We start from the raw sequence: 21482 nt of genomic DNA on the forward strand, positions 1-21482 counted from the left end.
TTCCAATTAAATTAACCCCTTATTTCAAAACAAAATACTAGAAAATTAATTAAATGTTTAAACTATATATATAAAAAAAATTAATTTTCTATTACCTTAAAATATTGGGGTGTTATAGTAAACATTCATAGTAAAACTTTTTAAATTTAACATAGATATTTGGTTAATTATGTAAAAGAAATATATCAATTTCCTTTTTCCCTAACACCCAAAATATCTCTAAACTTATACCGCTTGATTGGCCAGTGACCGTTTACAAGAAACACTACATAACATCCAAACAAGAAGATATGAATATACGAGTATTTGTTTTCTTCCCTCCACATATTTATCTATTTACTCGTAATAATTTAATATTATTATTCTGCTTTATCATCTCATCTCTCAAACGTCTTACCTTCATCTGTTCAATTCAATACATATACATACTACATTTCATGTAAGTCTTACAAATTTCTTTCATTTATCGTTTTGATGACCGACTAATTACCACACACACACACACTATATATATATATATATATATAAAGGAAAAGGTTAATGTGAGAATGATTTCTTATATATATATATATATTATAAAATATATATATATATATATAAAGGAAAAGGTTAATGTGAGAACGATTTGAAATCGAAGAACCATGAGAACTTCCATATTATAACATGAGAACTTCCATATTATAACTTGATGTTCATATGTGAATGGTATATATGAACATATTCGTTACTATCAAGTTACACTTATAATTACTTATGTTCATATATGTAACCCCTTGTGTAGATGACCTATCAATTAAGAGATTGTGGCTCGGGTTCGACTTCCATGATGGAAAATTTTTGTATATATATGTGTGTGGATATATGTATAATTTTTTTCTGAAAAAACCCGCGTAAACCGATAAAGTATTAAGTATGTGACACCGGTTTTGAAGATATGACATTGCAACTTATATGGTTGGAGGTCAGGTCTAATACATTTTCATAATTTCATGCACTTGACCCTTTATGTACCTTAATGAAGTATTTTCTGATTACATTATATTACAAAGTATGTTGGCTGTTTAAGAAGGAAATGGATTTGTTCAGTGTAGTTGCTTATTTTTACCGGCTTAATGCGTATCTTATTTATAAAGTAGAGATATTAAGCAGTTTTGGGCGTTTAGATGGTACCTACTTATCTATTTATTTTAGAGTAAAATAAGGTCTTATAAGGAGGTACCACCTCCCAAAACCGCATCTGGCCTAGCAATATTGTTTGTTTTACCTTGTGTCTTGTATCACTTTTCGGTTATTGTATGCTTTTTAGTGTGTTCTGTTTGATAATATCATGAACTGAATTGTTTTGTTGATGATTTTGGAAATTGTCAGAATGTATATAACATTAGGGCAATGTAAAATGTATTAAGTAGTTCATTACCTTAAGTAATTCACCAATATGATTACAATTATACATATATCCAAGGAAAAAAGTATATGTAAAATTTTACAATGTATATTTACTTAACTGTTCATTAACTTATTCTTCGTATTGTCAATTTCTGGACTGTATTTGCTGAGTGTAGGTTGACAATTAAATTTGGAGTAAATTGCTTCCTTATCGACCCAAGAAGTTGCAAGTGCAACTATGAACGAACAGATAGAACTCCCAATGCTCAGCCTAAAGAGAAATTCAAGCGTGATAGTCTTTACATAGACGAGCAAGGGAAATTAAGAAAGTTTAATCATAAAAAGGTTTCACGGAAAAGGGGTACGTACTAATGCTTTATAAACTTTCTCTCTTGTTTTAAACAAAAGTAATGCTTGCTTCAAATATAAAACTAATACGGAAAATTGGAAATCCTCGACTATAAATGAAACAATAACATTAATAGACCATAAAGGTACTATTTGTAAAGAAGCTCTGTTGCAAATGCAAAATCTTAGATCCATGAACCAGAAGTAGATTCTTATTTTGGCACAGAGGGAATGTTGTAACTTCTTCATTTGGTTGGAACGTATATATAGTTTTTGATGATTCTATCATCACCAATTATCTAGTATTATCTATGTACAGGGGGTTCCTTAAGGGGACAAGGATGGAAATATGGATCAGGATTCGTCGACGGAATATTTCCAGTGCTTAGCCCTGATGCTCAGCAGATTTTGAACTTCATGAAAAAGGAAACGAATGTTAACAGGGTATGGGATGCGCTTAGCAGTCTCCCTCCCACCTACACAACATGGGATGATATCATCAGTGTTGCTGTTCAACTGCGTCTCAATAAAAGATGGGATCCGGTCATATTGGTAAGAATATAAATATATAATAGTACCTTTGGTACTTTTTTTAGGTGAAAAGTGGAGGTCAAGGGTTCAAAGCCTACCACATGTCTTTTACTCATAGTGATACGTCTTTCAGCTTCAATCATGTCTGTCGTGCTACCAGTCGGACTTTCTGGTTTGGTGGGTGTCTGATAATGTGCCGGTATCCATTTCCAGATTATTTGTGTTAAGGGTGCCTTGAAAAAGCCAAAAATTTCGTAGGATTCATTATTGAATTTCCATCTGGCTTTATCTTAAATACGTTGGTTTGATTTACAGATGTGTGAATGGATATTGTACAGGAGTAGTTTCCAGTCAGATATCATTTGCTACAATTTACTTATTGATGCTTTTGGGCAAACGTTGTGCCCTGACAAGGCAGAATCTACTTATCTGAACCTTCTAGACACTCGGTGCATTCCTACTGAGGATACTTATGCACTTCTTCTGAGGGCCTATTGTATAAGTGGATTACTAGAGAAAGCTGAAGCTGTCTTTATGGAAATGGATAAATATGGCCTTTCACCAAGTATGTCTTAAACATTGACTTTGACTTTTTGTAAAAGCTCAAACATCATGAATGGTTCCTAATATTATCCATGCAGGTGCGGTGGTGTACAACGCATACATTGATGGGCTACTAAAGGGCAGAAACTCACAGAAAGCTATCGAAATATTCCAAAGGATGAAGAGAAATTCCTGCGAACCCTCTACTAATACCTATACAATGTTGATCAACTTATATGGAAAGGTTATAATAGATGTCTGTTAATTACTTCTGAAAATGCTGTTTAATCATTTACAATAATGTGTCAGAAATATTCCTTAGTGAAGTAAATCAAGCTTACCTTGTGGTCCGCTATGGTGGCACAACCAGCTGATAAACCCTCACCAAAGAATTTTTATGATAAATCATGTAGGATAATGAAAATGTTATCTATTAAACTAATTACTGTTCTTGAAGTTAGACTTTTAAAAGCTTCTAATATTGAATTTAAGGTTTTCTAAACAGAATCCTATTCTGCTGCAGAAGTTTGTTGTAGTTGTATTTTTGTTTGAAGTTCTGATCTTGGCTTCTTACATCCTGGCTTTAAGTCTGTGTAATTACCCTTTCAGGCAAACCGTTCATACATGGCTTTAAAGGTGTTCAATGAAATGAAAAGTCAAAAGTGCAAACCCAATATCTGTACATACACTGCTTTGATAAATGCGTTTGCTAGGGAAGGTCTTTGTGAGAAAGCAGAAGATATATTTGAGCAGCTACAGGAAGCTGGGATTGAGCCTGATGTCTATGCTTACAATGCACTGATGGAAGCATACAGGTTGTTTCTAAATTCCCTTTATTCGATGCATTTGTATATGTTCTTTCCTTGCATTTATATGATGTATACTTTTATATTTTTTGGTTTAACATATTGTAACATTTGTGTTACTTATTTTCTTCCAACAGCCGGGCAGGTTTCCCTTATGGTGCTGCGGAAATCTTTTCGCTGATGCAAAATATGGGCTGTGAACCAGATAGAGCATCATTTAACATCATGGTTGATGCGTATGGAAGATCTGGTCTTCATGAAGGTAAGAAAAAGCAACTCTGGTTTCTCTTATCAATTTTATAGAAAGTGGATATAACTTGTTCTTAACTGCTCTTCGAGTGGTTATATGATGGTAAATCTAAGTTTAGTTTTGAGCTCCAATCTTTAGGTAATATCATAAGATCAGTGCAAAATAGATAAATATCTTTACTTCACATTAAGGGTTGTGATGATTAGTATTTTCACCATCAAATTATTTTCCCCATGCCTTGTTGTCTCATTGGATTATAACAATTATCTTTCAATAATTTTGATATTTGCCTATCTAAAAAGAAGAATTATCTTTTTAAATCATATGATTGTATTGTGTAATAGACAATTTTGGGTCATTCCACAGTTAAGTTTATGTGCAAACAAAATTTCAACAATTGTAGTTAACTTTAACCTTAAGTAGAAAAACCTTTCAGCTGAACCAAACATGATGATGGGAATCTTTGACATTTATTACCTTAGATATCTGCATTTAGCTTAGAAACCATTACAGTTGCTGGCATTGCAACATAATTTTCTTTAATTATAACTATGGCCAAACAAGTGCATTTCCTTTGTATATTCTGTCATTGAATATAAACTATATCTATATATTTGACAGTTTGGTGTTCGATTGCTAGCACCTTTGTCCTATTTATGAAACAAGAAATAACATTCTCTAACACAGAGCATTAACATAACTTCATATTTCATAAGAACAAATCAATAGATAGATGATACATGAATAATGTGGCAAAAAGTTTATCTTAGTCATAGCATAAGGCCATAAGAATGTAGTTATAATAGGATGCTATAACGTGTACATTTTGTCCCTCATAATAATGTTATATTTTTCTCGGCTGTGTTTTTGATTTAGATGCCCGATTAGTGTTTGAAGAGATGAAGCGGCTGGGAATAGAACCAACAATGAAATCACATATGGTGTTTCTATCAGCTTACTCCAAAGTTGGTAATGTGTCAAAGTGTGAAGAGATTGTGAGCCAAATGCATAAATCCGGGCTTGAACCTGACACTTTTGTGCTGAACACAATGCTAAACGTTTATGGGCGAGTGGGTCATTTCAAAAAGATGGAAGAAGTTTTAGCAGTTATGGAAAGTAGACCATATGTACCTGATATCAGCACGTATAACATTTTGATCAATATGTATGGACGTGCGGGCTATTTTGAGCAAATGGAAAAGATTTTCCGATTGCTGCCAACAAAGAAATTGCAAAGAGATGTGGTGACATGGACTTCTCGACTTGGAGCCTATTCTAGGAAGAAACAATACACAAGATGCTTAGAAATATTCGAAGAGATGATCTCTGATGGATGTTACCCTGATGGAGGAACTGCAAGAGTGCTTCTTTCTGCATGTTCTACCAAGGAGCAAGTTGAACAAGTCTCTTTAGTTCTTAGGACAATGCACAAGGATATGAAAACAGACCTACATATTTAGTGGACTTGTTTATAGATGATTATTCCAACCCATTTGTTTTTGAATGGGTCAATTTGGGTTGTCATTTTCTTAAACGGTCAAATAGTTGTTTTAGCTAAAAAAGGGTACGGGTTAGATTACTACATACTCGTATTATGTTTTTTTTTTTTTTTTTTTTTTTTTTTGAAATTAAAAGTAACAAAATATTTAATTTTAAAGATTGGCAAAATAAAATGTTTGTTTGCAGGTCAAGCTTACTTCTGCTAAGCAATTTGGCATATTTTAACCTGTCCTAAGGTTTTATACATTGCAACCTTGACGATGTTTTAACCTGTTGGCTGACTAGCATCTTGCCGGCTAACAAGCAAGAGTATGTAGAAAACCGTTAAGTTACTAAAGGGTCTTTATTTTTTCTATATACTTGTAGCTAGGTCAGCGCCCTGCTATCTATAGTGACTCAGAATGCACACATAATAGTTCATACTTGATACAATCCCTTGAAAAACAATGCTACTTGGGCTAGATCGCCCCAAATGTAATTGAAGGATGAAAATGACCATCATATTGAATATTCTTAGCTCTGGGTGAGATAACAAAAACAACAAAGCATATGGATGATTCGCTCTTCTGAACTTAAGCTGACCGGTCATAGTTTGATATTACAAGCATTAAAGAAAATCAACACATAAACGCGCAAAAGTGTTTACACACACACGTATAGACACGTACGTACACACGTATGCGCTTTTTATTTAACATCTAGGATTATATAAGTTTTTTACTGTGGAAGCTTGTTTAGCTTGCAATAGACATAATCTTTGAACTTCTTAGTCTTGTACTTTGGTGGATTGTCTTCATTAATGAGCTTTGGAATCGGTCCAACCTCAAACTCTGGTGGTGGCTCCAAAAACACTGGCCAAGACATCCTTGTTTTCTCCTTGTTCACCGTTGTTCTGTGATAAACGCTCTTATACTTTCCATTGCTCAATATCTGCCAACACAATAACGGCTAATACAATGACTACTGCGCGCGTTGGTAGTCTGTTCGATATATTTATATTTTCCCCAAAATATACATATAGAGAATGTAAATGGGTTGATGTAGTTAATTTACCTCAATTTGGTCACCAATGTGGATAATGAGAGCATTAGGGATGTAAGCAACATCATACCAATGATCATCTTTGAAGACTTGGAGACCTTGGACTTCATTTGGGACAAGTATGGTGATTGAAGACATGTCGGTATGAGGTACGACCCCAAGAGCAAGCTCAGGACATGGGCATGGTGGATAGTAGTTGATTTTTAACATATAGACCAGGTCTTCACCACCTAAACCCTGTTTTAGTTCGTGTTCTTCCAGTTCGAGCCCTTTTGATAACAACCCAAGTAGATTGTTTGCTACCCCTATTAAGCTTTGTGTGTATTCTTCGTTTGTATCCCTATTAAGTTGCGTACATGAAATTGTGAAATAAAAAAGCATCAATTTAGACAGTCAAGCAAAGCCTAACTAAACCAACTGGGTTGGATCAGTGGTTGGAGCTCATGCCTCTGGAAACAGAGGTCATGGGTTCGATCCTCATGCCCAGCAAGGCTGGGGGTCCTTTTCTACCTATGGTAGAACCTGGAAGCAGTCTCTCTACCTTTGGTAGGGGTAAGGCTGTCTACATATCAACCTCCCCATACACCATCGAAGACAGTATTAGGACTCAAAACCCGTGGAAGACGGCAATGGGAGTTACTAAGCAAAGCCATAACTAATTGCAGATGAGCTTATGTGCAAATGTGTGTGAGTGAATTAAAGGGTGGTAATTAAAGTAAATTAATTAGGCGAAAGAATTAAGAAGATGTGAAAGGGACGGAGCCAAAAAATTTTCCGAAAGTGGTAAAATTAATTACATTGACCATTTTATGACGTTGTCATATGTTCAAAGCTCAACATTTTATTGTTTCACTATTACAAAAAACTTGCACGCCTATATCGGACTGCAAAGGGGTTTAATGATTTGTTAGTCCATATATGTTTACAAATTAACAACATTAGTTTGTTATATGTTCGGTTTTTCTTTTTTGGACCAGCAAAATATATATATATATGCAAAATTAAATGTTATACGGTGGAGTATGCATGCAAAGTAGTTTAATGTTCAAGCAATATGTAATAAGATATTCCGAGTTTTATGCAGCTATGATAAAACAAGTGTCACCTTAGTCCATTTTTTTCTTCCTTTCCGTAAATACCAAAGTATGTGAATAATGTTTTGGTCCATTACTATTAGTGTATTTAGTTTATTTTACTTAATCTGAAATAGCCAAACCAATTCATCAATTGGTACCGTGTGATTAAATGATGAGATAAAATGAGATAAAGTCTGCAAGTCATAAAATTAAATCTTAGCAAAGACAAAATCTTAATAAAGACAAATAGAAAAAGTATATGTTATGATCAATATGTGACAACTGTGAGTCACTACACATGATTTTAAGCAATATACGTTTATCAAGACGGTAAATAAGATTAGAAGTTTTCCACCCATTAACCTCACTTTATTAGCCATTTAGACTTGTAGTGGTCTATTCAGTATGTAGATCAGATTGCATATCTTTTTTCTAAATTTAGAAAAAGAAGAACAGAAAAAATCCTCACGTCACATGGGTGTATTTTGTAGGTACGTGCACACATTATTATATTAAATTTTTAAATACTTTAATTCATGTTCATAATGATATTTTCAACATGGGGATATGAGGATATAGAATATAAAGTTTTTAGGTAGCTAAGCTTAAGGGTGAAATATTAATATATTGTTTTTTTAATCCATAAAAATCATGTAACATGTGATTTATATAAAATTCAACAAATATTCATTTTAATATTTTTTTTTTGTTGAACTAAAATTAAGAAACCTTTAAACAAATTATTTTGAATTTGCATTTATTTGAAAATCAAAGATGTTTTGAAATTAATCTATACTATATTATAAACCAATCTTCTTTTGAGTTTTAACATTGAACTTATATTTCAATGTTAATTTTAAGTTTCAACAATTCATCAAAACTACATTACTCGTTACCACGGCCACCGCCGCCGTCACCACCACTCGTTCTCATGACCACCACTGCATTACATCGTTGCCACCTCCACGTGCCACCATTACCCGACAGCGTCACCACCATCGCATTATGCGGACATAACTCTATTTATATTTAAAGAAGGTATTATAAAGTTTAATTATATTGGTTTTGGTATTTCATGAAAGGAAAATAAAAGTTATTAATAACATGAAATTATACAAAACATTTATGTTCAAATAATATAGTAATTAAAAGTTTAATTTAAACACAATGCATTTGATCTATTTATCTTAGAATATTATGAATGAATTTGGGAAGGTAGATTATAAAGATACTATTTGTGCATGTAAAGTAGTCAAGTTGAAATTACCGGTATGAAGGAGGGTTCTTTGGCCAAAATTGATGGTTAATAACAGAAGGTGGCCAAACCCTATGAAACAAATGATCCACCCATCCTTTCTTCCCTTCAACTTCCTTTTGTAGCTTTGTTCCATACCCTTCAACACCTTGATATCCAATTGGTTTAGCAATCACTTCTTTCTCTTCTTGTGGTAGCTCAAAGAACTCTTTTCCAACTTTTTGTAACTTGCTTATTAGTTCATTTGGTATCCCATGGTTCACAACCTGAAAAATTCCCCAATCCTTGCTGGCTTCAAATATCGAAGCCACCAAAGATTGTTGATCAGGGTGGCTAAGATCAATCACTGGAACCTCCAGCACCACCCCGTGAATGGTGGTGGTCGCTGGTTGTTCGTTTTCTAATCTTATGAACTCTTTTGGGATTGTACCATTTATGTTTGAGAGTGTGGCTATTTCTTGAACTCTTTCTATCTCCATTTTGTATTTGTTTTTGCCTTGTTGTGTTGTTTGTGGTTTGACACTCTTTGTTTTTCTTTTATATGCCTTTCTTCTTTGCTACCTACCTCTTCAGTTTTTAATATCATTTTCAAATATAATATATAGAATGACAAATATACTTTTACTTAGATTACATCACCTATCATCAAATTTCAAAAACTTATGACTTGTTTGGTAAGACTCAATTATCACAAATATATATATATATATATATATATATATTGTCATTTCTTTTAAAATTGAAGCAAAACATATTAGGCAAAATAATGGCCGGGTATTTTTTTTTGTCCCGGGAACTACACAAGATGAATTATCGATCAGTAGCACATCCATAATCGAATACCACAACGTCTATTTATTTTATTTTTTTGAACATTAAAATAACATTTATATTAATAATATTTAGTGAGGCGCTAGAGAAAAGTACAGATGAACGGGGTACAACTCCGATGTATTTTAAAAAAGTTAAAATTTAAAATAAAGAATATATATTATTATAGAGTAATTCTTTAGTTACAAACATTTTACAAATACATTTTTACAAACACAACTTCCACCAATTAAATTATCTTTCATGTATTCTCTCTTTTCTTTCTCTCTCTTTGTTGATTGGACCACTTCACATTCCACATGTATTTATGAGTTTGTTTATAAAATGTTTGTCAACCTAGCATATCTTATTATTATAATAATCTGAAAAAGTATTACATGTGGTTTACAAACACCCATATAGTCCATCCGTATGAATGAGTCCATGTGTTTAAAAGCTAGTCAATTAAATTGAAAGTTATTTTATTACTAGTTTTAATACCCGTTTGTAATGCACGGTTTAACATAATTTACTTTATAATGTTGGTTACATACGTTTGTAAGAGTTTATACATAATGCCATGTCTAACTAATAATAAGGGCATGTTTGTTTTTGTGAAAAAACTCTGAAGAAGCTCTGATCTCGAATTCGGTCAGATATTTCCTGAAATTAAAGCGTTTGTTTTTCGTTCAGATCCAGAGCCATAAACATTTGGATAACCTCATATTCGCTAAGAGTTTTGGATACCTCTTTTTACATTTGGTTTCATTTTGTTAAAGAAAAAAATACTCAACGTCATTCCCCCCTATGCTTCTTAGCACCCATTGAACATCGCTACCCCCCGTATAAACCACCGATCAACATCGATGTTCACCTACTTACGTTTCACCTTTTGTTGCTCACCTTCATCTGTTTTCTAAATATACAAAAATATGTTTTGGATGATTTTTTGTCGATCTGAGAATTTAGTGAACGGGTCCTATTCATAATACTTTTGTGTAGAATCAGAAGAAAAGAACACAGTGGAAGAATGTAAAGTTATTGTTGGGCAAGATGATAAGGGATAACATATAAATGAATTAAAAAATCTATATTGTTTGTTAGTAAATTTAATATTATTAAATTAATTTGACAATAAATCGTCTTGCAAACGAATTTATAAATTCTTTTTCTTTCTCATAAATCTTTCTTAGTAGTAAAACAGGTATAATAACCTAATTTATGTCATCAAAATATGTTTATAAGTATTTAGATGTTTTTTTAAAAAAAAAAGTTCATACTCATTAAGATTTCAGATATTTGAACCATCTCTTAACATTCAAAAGTAGTATTTAGATTTAGACACAAACCTCTAAAAAAAAAAAACAAGGCCTAAGAGTTCCTTTATAATGTTAATTGCATTATAAGTTAATGAAAGTTAATACGAAAAAGAAATACATTTCCTTGAGTTTTCAATGTCAACTTTTATGAAAAACATATAAGAATGGTAACTTAATTATGTAGTGATAATACTTTTCAAAAACATAAAAAGTTATGTGGTGATAATAAATTAATTATGCTAATCATCATAAACAAATAAAAAAAGTATATAATAAATGATACATTATGAGTTAATCTTTGATTTTATATGGCTAGGATTAATAAATCATGAAATCTATTTAATTATCTATAAATATATATAAAAAATAAACCTTAATTTATAATTGGAAAAGTATCGGCCCTTAGATAAAGTTAACTTTTAATTAGAGCTATTAAATTAAATGATGATTTCTTATACCTTATTTAACTTTTTTAAGTTTAATTTTATTTTAATAAATTTAAATTATTATTTTTTTCTTATTTAAATTTATAGACATTAATAATTAATGTTTTAATGATATAATTATAAAAACTAATATTTTTGTTTTTTACATCATTTTTTATCTTTAAAATTCATTTTTAACTTTTGTACAATAATTTTATCTTTTTAATGTAATACGTTTTTTTTTATTTATACTTTTGTATAGGATTTTTATCATATAACGTTTTTACTAAATCAATATTTTGAAAATCGTACCGGATATCAAAACGGCCTTCTTAATAAAGAGCTAAAAAACAAATCTGGAGTCTATAATAAACTATCATGATTATATATATATATAAAATAATTATATGAAAATTGCAATGATATTATGCATAATGTTAACTTAGATTAACACAACATGCGATATATTGAATGACAATTAAGTTGTTTAGTAATTTTAGTGTATAACTAAATTATTTGAGTAAAATGTTAAAGGACAAGTATAATGACAATGCAGACATATCCGGATGAATGAAAGACATCAAAAGAAACAAAAACCTTACTTAGCGAGACTCGTAATAGATGATGTATCCATTTTTCAAATGTATGGTCACTATTAACCGGAATCTAAACAACCAACTAATGTAAGTTCATGTTTTTTAGTGGTTTAATTCTTAACTGGTTAAATATTTGTCAAATTATGATATTATAAAAATTTAACATGTCATTAATTATATATGTTTTTTTTGTGTATTATGGAAGTAATAATCTAGTTAGTTGTAATTGTTTAAGATAGTTATAATTATTAGGAAGTATTGAAGTTTATTATGCAAATCAATATGAATATGGATGTGATTATATCTTCTTTAAATAATAACTAATATATAGTGTCACGAACGAATAATTGATAATTAATGATAATATATAGCAAAATTCTTATATATGGAAAAAAAACTTAGAATTATGATCAACGACATATATTTAATAATTAAAAAGACACGTGTTATTTTAAAAATGTATCACATGTCGATTAAATAATGTTACAAATTTTGTTATAGCTTATTGTTAGATAATTACCAAACCACAGTACATATGGTAAATGAAAGCAAATCAAAGTTTCATGTGTCTGGTTAATACTAACTTTATTATTTTTCTTATTATAGGTCGTTGACGTGTTTGTTGTTCATTGTTTTTCTTTTAGATATCACAAAAGATATCTTTGTTGTTATAATGGGTGGTGGTTGTTTCATTTGCGACATTTTTTGTGTGGCCTCGTATGGAGTAAGATCTTTATACCTTGCGGAATTAATGAATTAATACCCATATATATTTATACTATATTATAAAAAAAAATAGTTTTTTTATTTTTGAAAATGTTAAAAGTTACTCTATGCGATATGACAGAAATATCCCTTCCTTATTTTTTAAATCACCTTATTCTTTAGTTACTAATTTAATTACCTTTACTAATATACTAAAAATAATTTTAATGAAATAAATACGCGTACCTTAACTCTTGAAATATATATATATACACTAATTATAATCAATTAGATTTACATCAATAACTTACACTATTAGTCGTCATCACCACCATTCGTCGCCGCCACCCGTGATCACCGCATTGCCGTCGCCACCGCCGCATCGCGCGGGAACCATGCTAGTACATTCTAAAATCAAATGCACATTTGCATTTACACAACTTGTAGAGTGTGTATTGCGATTTGGTCACATTTCACCGAGTGTACAATCTCATATGGTGTTTGATTGAGATTTAGTTAGCTATTAAGGAAATATTCAGAAAAGATATGCTAAATTGAGCTATTGAATTACCTTTATAAACCATTCTTTTTCTCATTCGATAATTTGATACTCTACTGTTTTATTTTTATAGTCTCTCTGTCTCTCATTTACTATAAACAACCATTAATTTATCAAGAGTAAACTATTTTTATCATCTTTTTGTTGGAACCACGTAAAATGTGACCGTCACTGATCGTTTATCATTCGTAATATGATAATTGACGATAACTGAAATCCCTATGTCTAGTAAATATACGATGGACGTATTTACTCTTAAAGACATATTATAGGGTTTCCCATTAGATGATTGAAACTACGGGGACTTATATTGCACATACTAAACATCATGAGCTAAAGTTGTAAATGCTCTCTCTATAAATAGAGAGGCATGTACAACATTTCTAAGACTAATCTTGCACCCTTTTGTGTGTTTTTCTCTCCGTACTCATACCCATCTTTAATCAATCATCTCGTTCTGAGAACGCGCAATTAATAGCAAACATTATTGCTCTTACAAGTCTTCTGGATCAGTTACACATTATTATTATCATGTTTTCATTATATTTACAATACTAATCATAATTATTCCAACATATGGTATTATAAGCCAAATGGTTCTTAACAGATCTAATGATTTGTATTGTATTTTAAAAAGAAAAAAAATGTAAATATATGATCTTTTAATGAATAGCCGCCATAAAAAAAAAAAGTGTGTGATCATTTGTTTTGTTTTGATGAAACAAATTGTATTGTTGAAAATGAAACCAAACCGTCGACATATATTATTACGGCTTGTAATCTTTGATTGTTTTGTCATTACGGCTTATCTTCACGAGAAAAACAATTCAATTACTAATTAATGATGGGCGACCTATTAACTTTGTACGTGGCAACAAAACAAAACATTATTTTGCTTTTGTTTTGCGTCTGCAAACGATCAAAGGTAATCGGAATATTTATTTTACTTTATTGTTGAATTTGATTTAAATTTTATTGAATTCGATGAAATAAGTTGATTTTGATTTTGTCTTTATTAGATTTTATATCCGTGTCCAACACTGGATACAAGACTTACGAAAAAACTAATGTAATAAAAAAATATTGGAAGAATGCATGTACCTTTCTTCATCATTTAAAGACTTCTTTATAGACGAAATTTGTTATAGTGTTTTTGTCTTTTCATCTTTGTCACATATTTTCTCAACTTAACTCGAACTTTAATTTATATTTAATTATATATATATATATATATAGGGGACCCTTATTTTAAGAACCCATTTTTTTGTAAAAATCGTGAGAACTCCTAAATTTTATATTGGATTACATGTTTTTTTTATTCATTCACATGTGAAACGTTATAAAAATATATGTTTTTTTTTCAAAACCTTATATATAGTCGTTTGTCACATATGAACAGAAAATGTGAACAAATTCATTCACAAGTTCATAAAAGGTTACTTTGAAGGTTTCTTCAAAAAGTTTATTCTACAACATACATTTTTATATCATTTCACATGTGAATGAACAAAAAAATATGTGAACAAATATATAATTTAAGAGTTCTCATGGTTGTTACAAAAAAATGGTTCCCAAAATAAGGAAACTCTCTCTCTCTCTTTATATATATATATATAGAACATATTATTGGATATAGGGGTTGGTAACTTGGTTATTGTAAAACAAGTATTAAAGTAAAACAAATAGGACAAAATCTTGACTCTTAGATCATGATTAAATTGATGCACGAATATTCACGAAACAATTGATGCACGATGATTTTCATGATGCACGATAATTTTCAGTAAAGAAAAACCTATTGGTTTATTTGTTTTACTTTAATACTTGTTTTATTTTACCTAAAACCATTGGATATATATTAATTATTATTTTATTGGATAAATATTAGCAATTATTCTAACAGATATTTGTTAGTTATTATTATTTATTCATTATATTAAAATTATTGGGTAAAAAGTGTAAATTTGTGATGGAAAATAAAAAAGTGTAAATTAAAGTCAAAATTGAAAACAAAAGCCAACATTAAGAAATTGAGAATTGTGATTGGTCGATAAGTTATTAGAACAACTGTGTTTTAGTATCATAAAAGATTGAATTTGACCTTATTATAAGTCGATTTTGATTTACTCTTTATTGAATTCGACCTTATTTCAAGTCGATTTGATTTAGTCATTATTGAATTCGACCTTATTTTAAGTCGATTTTGATTTATTCTTTATTGAATTCGACCTTATTTCAAGTCGATTTTGATTTAGTCTTTACTGAATTCGACCTTATTGCATTAATGCATTATTATATTAGACCTCATATTAAGATTTTGATTTAGCCTTTAATGAATTAGACATTATTTTAAGTCGATTTTGATCTAGTCTTTATTGAATTCAACCTTATTTCATTATTGAAATGAACCTTATTTTAAGATTTTGATTTAGTCTTTATTGAATTCGACGTTATTATAAGTTGAACTTTGATTTAGTCTTTATTGAATTCGACCTTAATTGTCGATTTTGATTTAGTCTTTATTGAATTTGACCTTAATTGTCGATTTTGATTTAGTCTTTATTAAATTCGACCTTATTTTAAGATTTTGATTTAGTCTTGATTCAATTTGACGTTATTTCAAGTTAAATTTGATTTTGTCTTTATTAAATTCGACATTATTTTATTACATATAATGTCGTTATGTAAAACATGTTGAACTAAATTGCTCGATGTTGAACTAAATTACTCGACCACTTATGTAAATATTACATATAAATGTCATATAAACATGACATTTTTCTTTATTATATGTCGATTTCAACCTAAATATTTTATAGGTCAACCTATCTATCAAGTTCAACTTAATCCCGATATGTCTTGTTCTTGAACAACAAATTATGATAATTGCATTATGATAATTGGCGGACCATTAACTAACCGATCATCGTCATCTTTTATAGGAGGAAACCAACATAAATGAAAGAAAATCTTCTGTTTCAACATTTCAACATGATACTTTGAATTATTATTTGGAAAATGATTAACTCTTCTAAAGATACTTTTAAAAAATCTTCCATTCCATAAAAACTCTCTTTTAGAATCTCAACTCTTGATATTGTCACATGTAATGTAATTATGAGGATTTTTAGGAGGTTTATTTAGGTAGATTTATCATTTCGCATATTTTTTTTTTTTGTTACATAAAATTTAAACTTATGACATTTTTTGTTACATAAACCCTAAACCTTAGCGATTTGGATCGAGAGTCTTTGGGCCACGAAATATATATCTACTACTGCAAATTATACCTAACTAGGAATACCTGCTAAGTTGGTAGTCGGTTGTTTTCACAAAATAAGAATGACATCAAACTCCGCTGAATGCACTGACGTGGTTGAGTCTTGTCCAGCGAATAGACCTACCAAACTATAGTAACTTAGTACACTCAGACTCAGCTGCCACATAAAGTGCCCATTGCATTTATGCGGATGTCGTTGAATTACGTTCGATTTTGTGTTGTACTTTTTGTTTTCTTTAATAATACATGAATAGTCGTTTTACTAATACTCTTCCTGTTTTTAAGCTATAAATCTAAAGACAAATTTAAATATAACAATTATTCGAATTATATGGAGCAAAGTATATATATAACATATTTAGCTATAGGCTAACTAATGTGAATCAAACCAGAAAAATAGGAGACACACAATGAACACAAACTAGCCGAATGGAGTCGGTTGTTTCTTTGATAAGGTTGAATTCGAGTTTCAGTTGCTCCAAGAATAAAACTAGACAATAATAAACTAAACAATAATAATTTTCCAGAACCGTGCCTACTACCTATGACCTTATTTAAATAGACAGACTCCTTAACTTAACTTATTAAGTCTCTTTCTAGTAGTCACTCAAATAATGCTATGAGTGGTATTTTTATTTTTCATAGAGTATGTTTTTATATTAAAAAAGGACTGGGAGCACAACTTGTATCTAGACTTCTATCCAACTTTGTGTAAAAACTATTTTAAATTGAATGATAATAATAATAATAATAATAATAATGATAATAATAATAATAATATCCTAACTTTTAATGAAAGTGACGATTTTATAATAATAATAATAATAATAATAATAATAATAATAATAATAATAATAATAATAATAATAATAATAGTAATATAAAATACAAAGTTAAACCCAAACGTCTGCTGACTTCAGCCCAATAAGCTAAATCAGCTCTTGACCATGCTGACTAGCTTGATTCATATCACCAACACAAAACCTACAACAAGTTAACAGTTACCGAAACTTATATATCAATATGACATGTTACAATAAGTTGCGTGACCCTTAGATTAACTTTTCATACACATTGTCTTAGTATAAATAAAAAAACAACATTACAGTCATTTACCCAATTAACTATGAAATAAAAATCAAACTGAGAAAATAAAAAAATGTTAACAATTTTATTCAAAAACATAATTAGAAAGAATAAAAAGTTTCAAAACAAAAAATAAATCAAACTGACAATATTGATCCACCGTTAAATGAACCATGTATACAGACACAAACCCTTTCCCAATTATTTTTTTTCAAAAAGTTTAAATATAAGCTGATGCTAATTGGGCAATATGTGGAGCTCGAACCACACATGTGTGGGAAGAAACCCATGACTCTCAAAACCCTCCTAATAATCCACTTTTACAAATGTAAGAAGTAAGATTCGAACCCTGATGGATTTCTTTCAAAGTCCAAGACTTTACCAATGAGTCACCAACCCATTAGCTTTTTCTTATAACTATTACCTTGGAGGTTTTAATATAAGAAATTATAGAAGGAAATAAAGAGTTATTTGTGTTTGTCTTTTACATTTTTATTATGTTTAAATAGATAGTTATTTATTATTCTTTCTTGGTTTGTATTTATGTTTTCGTATATGATGATGATTTTGTTAATTGGTTAGTAAGGAAAAGTTAAATGAAACTTTTTTTTGGATACAGCATGTTTCAAATCACTCGCCACTCACATATAAAGGCAAGACCAATTATATCGTTTTAACTGGGTCTGCGTTACAACTGAGTGGATGAAAACTTTCTTGCACTATTAGCTTAAATAGATAATTATTATGCTTAATAAATGTTTCAGAAGGTATTATGCAATATCTTTTTGAATCTTTTTCTCTTGAATGTTAATTGGGTACCTTTTAGTTTTTTCTTGAACATTAAAAACGAAATATTATTGATATGGAGCGAGAAGTTAGGAGAAACATACAATGAACACACAAACATACGAAAACATGGAATTACAAATTGAAACTATTCCATTGGAACCAGGTGATTCCTAAGAAGGTTGATCTATTAGATACCCATAAAAAGTTTGTTCTTTTAAGCTCTCTAATTGCAAACTGTTTAGAGATTGCGTGTTAGTTAACACATGCTATTACATTAGGTCGTTATGTGCTTTAATTTTAGATGGTTAATGTGTCATGAAAAGACTCGACCCGAAAACGTAAAGTTTTTTTTAATTAACCGTGATGAAGAAAAAGCATAACCCAGATGAAGAAAAGCATAACCCAGATGAAGAAAAAACATAATCCAGATGAAGAAAAATCACAACCCATATGAACTAAAATCACAACCCAAATGAAGTAAAATGACAACTCAGATGAAGTAAAATATATAACCCAGATGAAGTAAACAAAAATCATAACCCATATGAGCAAAAGATAACCCATATGAACACTTAAAAGACTTAAAATCTTTCACCAATAACTTTCATACTTCAAAAATGGACTAAAGACACATAACTCAAAATAATGAAAGTTTCAATTCATAAAGACATAACCAACTTTTCATGTTCATAACCAAATGGGTCATTTACCCATTTTGTCCAGGTTTCCAAAACACTTTTCACATAGTACTTATAAGATCAAGTTACCAAATTCAAAATTTTACACCATAACTAACAAGTTTCAAAATGCAAAATTTATACCAAAAGCCTTCATGAGGTGGGATGAACTATGTTCTAACAAAAGTACCATTCTTCCATGGATGGTCAAATACCTTCACAAGTCTAGCAACTTCCAAAATCAACAACTTCAATCAACTAGCAACTAGTTTTCTGTTCCGGAACCACCTATAAAAAAACAACTAAAAAGGTAAGCTAATGCTTAGTGAACACATTCGTATACAATTACACACATAACGAAATCAATACATGAAAACCATAACATAGATATAAAAAGCACAATATCATCTCAATCATACCCACAATTATACTACCAAGTAATTTATGAAATCATAAAACAATTCTACAAACAAACCAAGTCATTCCATGCGTAATCACATTGCCATACCTCATAAGGTCCATCAACAATACACCTAAACACCTACCGATATACTAAGGATTGTATACACTACAATGTTACACAAATACAAAACATGTAACTCCACACTGTTTGGGTGGAATTTTCGCTACTAGGATCCTGACAAGAATTTACGCTTTAGTCCTTGAGTGATAATTACTTAACAATACGTTGTCTTAAAGGATCCTTAGTTCCAGTCAATTTATTAGTTCTAATTGCGTTATGTTGTTATCTTTATGACAGGATCTTGATATCATCAGGATCCATGATTTCACTAACGAATATATGTCTAGTACAACGGATATTATGTGCAGGATTGAAGTAAAAGCTGGCAACATGAAGAAAACGTGTTTCAACGGATAGTTTACCACTTCAACCACAAGAATCGGGATTGATAACAGTTTTACCATGTGAAGAATAATACTCAACGGTTATCTTTACCATTTCTTCAGCGCAAAGAGCAAGTCCAGGAAGATCCCAGATATTTCAGAGATATAGTCAACGTCTAGCTCTATAAATAGAAGAGGATCTCATTTAGAAGAGGGGGACATCACAACATATACACACTCAAGCATTCATCCGCTCTACGAACATACAACAATTTAGTTTCTTAGTTGATTATTTATTTTCATTTCAATTCGTTCATTTCATTGTAATCATTCACAAACAATAATAATAATAAAAGAACAACAGGTAGGGTCGATTGAATCCTCCCGGGGTTTTTTACCTAAGATCTCTTAATTGGATCAAGGGTTTTTCCTCGTCAACAAAATTTTGGTGTCATTGTCTTTTACGTTTTATCTCTAAGATCCTAGCTTTTTAGCTTCAACAGTTTTCTTAGATTCTGAAAGTAGTTTTGTTCAAAGGTTTTCATAAAACTCTTTTTACTAAAAACTCTAAGTTTTAATTATTATATTTAAGAAAACTTTACTTTTATTTGAAGATCCTAAAACACCAAACCCCACTTACAAATCTTCGGTACTTGAGTTGTCTAAAATCCTTTCTCTTATCTTAGGTAATTTTGAGCAAAACACACTCCATCAAGTATTCGTTTCAAATATGTTATTCAACAACCATTACACATTGCCACACCCCGTATGGTCTTCCAACTCAATGCCATACCTCGTATGGTCTTACAACAATGAGCCATACCCCGTATGGTCTTACATCATATGCCATACCCCATATGGTCTTAACCCCATCAAAACATAACTATGGTCTCCCTCCCCGTTATCACGTAATCGACCCAATATGTATATAAACATATATACATGTACTTACCTTAATGACGAACAATCAAGTCCATGATGACCACAAGAACACACATTATTTTGCTTGCAACCTATCAATAATCACAATATGCATATAAGGTCACATTCATACTCTTGGCTAGCTCAACCTAGCCAGCAATTTACTAACCTAGCCATACTAACAATTCACTAGCACTCCTAACCAAAAATCATTTTACTTTGTCATTGAGTTACATTTTGTTCAAAAATTTCGCTTGGTGAGTTCAATTCATCAACACAATCACCACTTATTCAACTAATAAAATTCACCATTCTTTCGTAATCAAGGTTTCAATGCCAACATTCAAATTCTTAGTTAAATAAATCACGCTACTCAATAACAAACGCCAAAATACTAGAATTTGGGTAAAAATCATACAAACTCAATTCTAGCAAAAAACCCCAAATTTGGGCATCTCAAGAACCCTAATTCTCAACACAAATCAAAACTAGGTTAGAGAATTATTAATTACCTTAAGGATTTCAAGAACAATTACAAGAATTTAAATTATAAATTCTTTTCCTTCTCCTTTCTCTTGAGATTTTCGGCCACGCACACACACACACTTCTCAACCCTAACTTTTGAATTTCTAACATAGTGAAAGATTATTATTCTTGTTGGTGTTGGTAGAATTCCTTGAATTAGATTAGAGATTTGATTTGATTTGAGATGAGAAGAATGAAGAAGATAAG

General features: G+C 30.5%; 2 protein-coding genes and 1 long non-coding RNA gene across 4 annotated transcripts; 1 reads left to right on the forward strand and 2 right to left on the reverse strand.

The window, feature by feature from the left end:
- Nucleotides 1-306: 306 nt before the first annotated feature.
- LOC122587418 (pentatricopeptide repeat-containing protein At2g35130) lies at nt 307-5448 on the forward strand. Of its 2 annotated transcripts, XM_043759581.1 has the most exons (8): nt 307-439; nt 1563-1747; nt 2054-2286; nt 2581-2830; nt 2907-3052; nt 3418-3623; nt 3752-3876; nt 4741-5448. In XM_043759581.1, coding segments are annotated over exons 1-8 (1731 nt in total). In that variant the 5' UTR covers nt 307-437; the 3' UTR covers nt 5325-5448. The 2 variants fall into 2 exon arrangements, with proteins under 2 accessions (XP_043615516.1, XP_043615517.1); XM_043759582.1 differs by lacking the exons at nt 307-439; nt 1563-1747 and having other exon boundaries at nt 2070-2286; nt 2604-2830.
- A 445-nt stretch (nt 5449-5893) lies between these two features.
- On the reverse strand, nt 5894-9261 carry LOC122587212 (flavonol synthase/flavanone 3-hydroxylase). The gene is made up of 3 exons (XM_043759317.1): nt 8749-9261; nt 6418-6745; nt 5894-6294 (listed from the first exon to the last, which is right to left on the reverse strand). Exons 1-3 carry the CDS (start codon nt 9213-9215, stop codon nt 6082-6084), a joined length of 1008 nt encoding a protein of 335 aa, XP_043615252.1. The 5' UTR covers nt 9216-9261; the 3' UTR covers nt 5894-6081.
- A 9633-nt stretch (nt 9262-18894) lies between these two features.
- LOC122586308 lies at nt 18895-21482 on the reverse strand. Its single transcript, XR_006321950.1, has 3 exons — nt 21262-21482; nt 20781-20841; nt 18895-19270 (listed from the first exon to the last, which is right to left on the reverse strand). It is a non-coding gene; the product is annotated as an uncharacterized LOC122586308 (long non-coding RNA).

The sequence above is a fragment of the Erigeron canadensis genome, chromosome 2 (genome assembly GCF_010389155.1).
Source record: "Erigeron canadensis isolate Cc75 chromosome 2, C_canadensis_v1, whole genome shotgun sequence".
Taxonomy (NCBI): Eukaryota; Viridiplantae; Streptophyta; class Magnoliopsida; order Asterales; family Asteraceae; genus Erigeron; species Erigeron canadensis.